Genomic DNA, 1,692 nt, shown 5'->3' with positions numbered 1-1,692 from the left:
CATGCCCCACACTCAGTGTATGTTTTCTTACATTTTTAACTGACATTAATGGATACCTACCATTGTGTTTTTAGAGACATGTTAACTTATTACTTTTCCATAAACTGGTTCTCATGATCATATATTAAAGAGGAGTTATTTATGTGTCATTATTATATATATATATATATATATATATATATATATATATATATATATATATATAGCCGTATATAGCCGTAGAAGCTTCCTGATGTAGTTCGTAGGAAGGTCACAAAGAAGCTGCATCGTTTAAAAAAAGGCTATGGGGTTTATATTATGTGAGTCATAGTCCATTCTTTTCGTATCAATGGTGCCAAAATGAGTGGTGATAATACAAAACCATCAGATTCACCTGAGAGTGATTTCACCAAGCAATGGCCTTCGGAGCTCTCCGAGTACCTGAATTTAGATGATGATCAATGGTCATACGATGATCTCGATTCATTTGTTTCAGGGCATGTTTTCAGCCATAAGACTGAAGCCAATGAAGTTGGTGAGCTTGGAGGAAGTAGCACCCACCATGAAGAGTTTTCTATCAGTAAATGAAGTTCCTGAAATGAAGTTAATTATGCTTTATTTACACCTTGTATTTTTCTTAACTTGTATATGTGTCTGGTTGTGTCGTAAAGGAGACGATGGTAATGAACATGAGAAGAAGGAAGTGAGAGATAGAGTTGCGTTCAAAACAAAGTCAGAGATAGAAATAATGGATGACGGGTTCAAGTGGAGGAAGTACGGAAAAAAGATGGTGAAAAACAGCCCAAATCCAAGGTGTGGGAGTTTATTGCATGGTTCATCATGATTGTCATGAGAAGTGTTGTTTATGTTTTATTCAATCTTCCATATACATATATATTAAAAAACTTTGTTATATGATAAATATTGTTTTACAGGAACTACTACAGGTGTTCAGTGGAGGGATGTTCAGTGAAGAAGGTAGTTGAAAGGGACAAGCATGATCCGAGGTATGTAATAACAACCTACGTAGGCACCCATACTCATCCGAGTTACAATTAAATCGAAGAAGTTGAAGTTTCTGGGGACATAGCTAGTCTGCATGTGCTCTTCCCAAGTGTTATGTGGTAATTTTTCATGAACAATTGAAGTTTAAGGGCTAATTAAGAAGATCACATACCACGACAACTAATATGGAACATGTAGTGATTTGATGAAGATGAGGTTGAGAACTATGGGGAGGATACAAAGAAAAAGGACAATGAGATTTTCCCAAGTTGTACAAGCCTTTAAGTCTGTAATCAATTATTATATTGTCCTTTATTTTGTAATTTGCTTAGGAATCAGAAGAAGTACTTCTTTCAACCTCAAATCACAATCTTCCCAGATCCTTCTTTTTCCAAAATTTACTTTTTAAAACATATAAAAAATTTGTAGAAGTATTTTTACTGGAAATTTATATTCTTATAAATTGTTTTCTCTTTTAGGATGAATAGTTAATAATTAAATAATGATAAGAGTATTTTCAGAAATAAAGATTGATGAAGAAATTCATTATGAGATCAAATTATTATATCACATTAACACCTTTTAAACTTATTGATATCAATCACAACTTTTAACTAAAATTAGGCCAACATTTATATCTTTTAAAATAGCATAGCTAAATCAAAAAAATTAGAGAAATAAATTAACAAAAACCTAAAATTCATATAC

At 32.2% G+C, this 1,692-nt stretch overlaps 1 protein-coding gene across 1 annotated transcript; it reads left to right on the top strand.

Moving 5' to 3' along the window:
* The first annotated feature begins 322 nt into the window (after positions 1-322).
* Positions 323-1,354, top strand: LOC148203176 (putative WRKY transcription factor 51). The gene is made up of 3 exons (XM_088107992.1): positions 323-559; positions 651-792; positions 915-1,354. The coding sequence occupies exons 1-3, from the start codon at positions 340-342 to the stop codon at positions 1,036-1,038; spliced, it is 486 nt and encodes a 161-aa protein (XP_087964118.1). The 5' UTR covers positions 323-339; the 3' UTR covers positions 1,039-1,354.
* Positions 1,355-1,692: the final 338 nt, after the last annotated feature.

The sequence above is a fragment of the Vigna umbellata genome, chromosome 2, assembly GCF_029865625.1.
Source record: "Vigna umbellata cultivar VRB3 chromosome 2, Vumbellata_1.0, whole genome shotgun sequence".
Classification (NCBI taxonomy): domain Eukaryota; kingdom Viridiplantae; phylum Streptophyta; class Magnoliopsida; order Fabales; family Fabaceae; genus Vigna; species Vigna umbellata.
The sequence above is the reverse complement of the archived record's forward strand: the minus strand, read 5'-3'. Positions and strand labels throughout refer to the sequence as shown.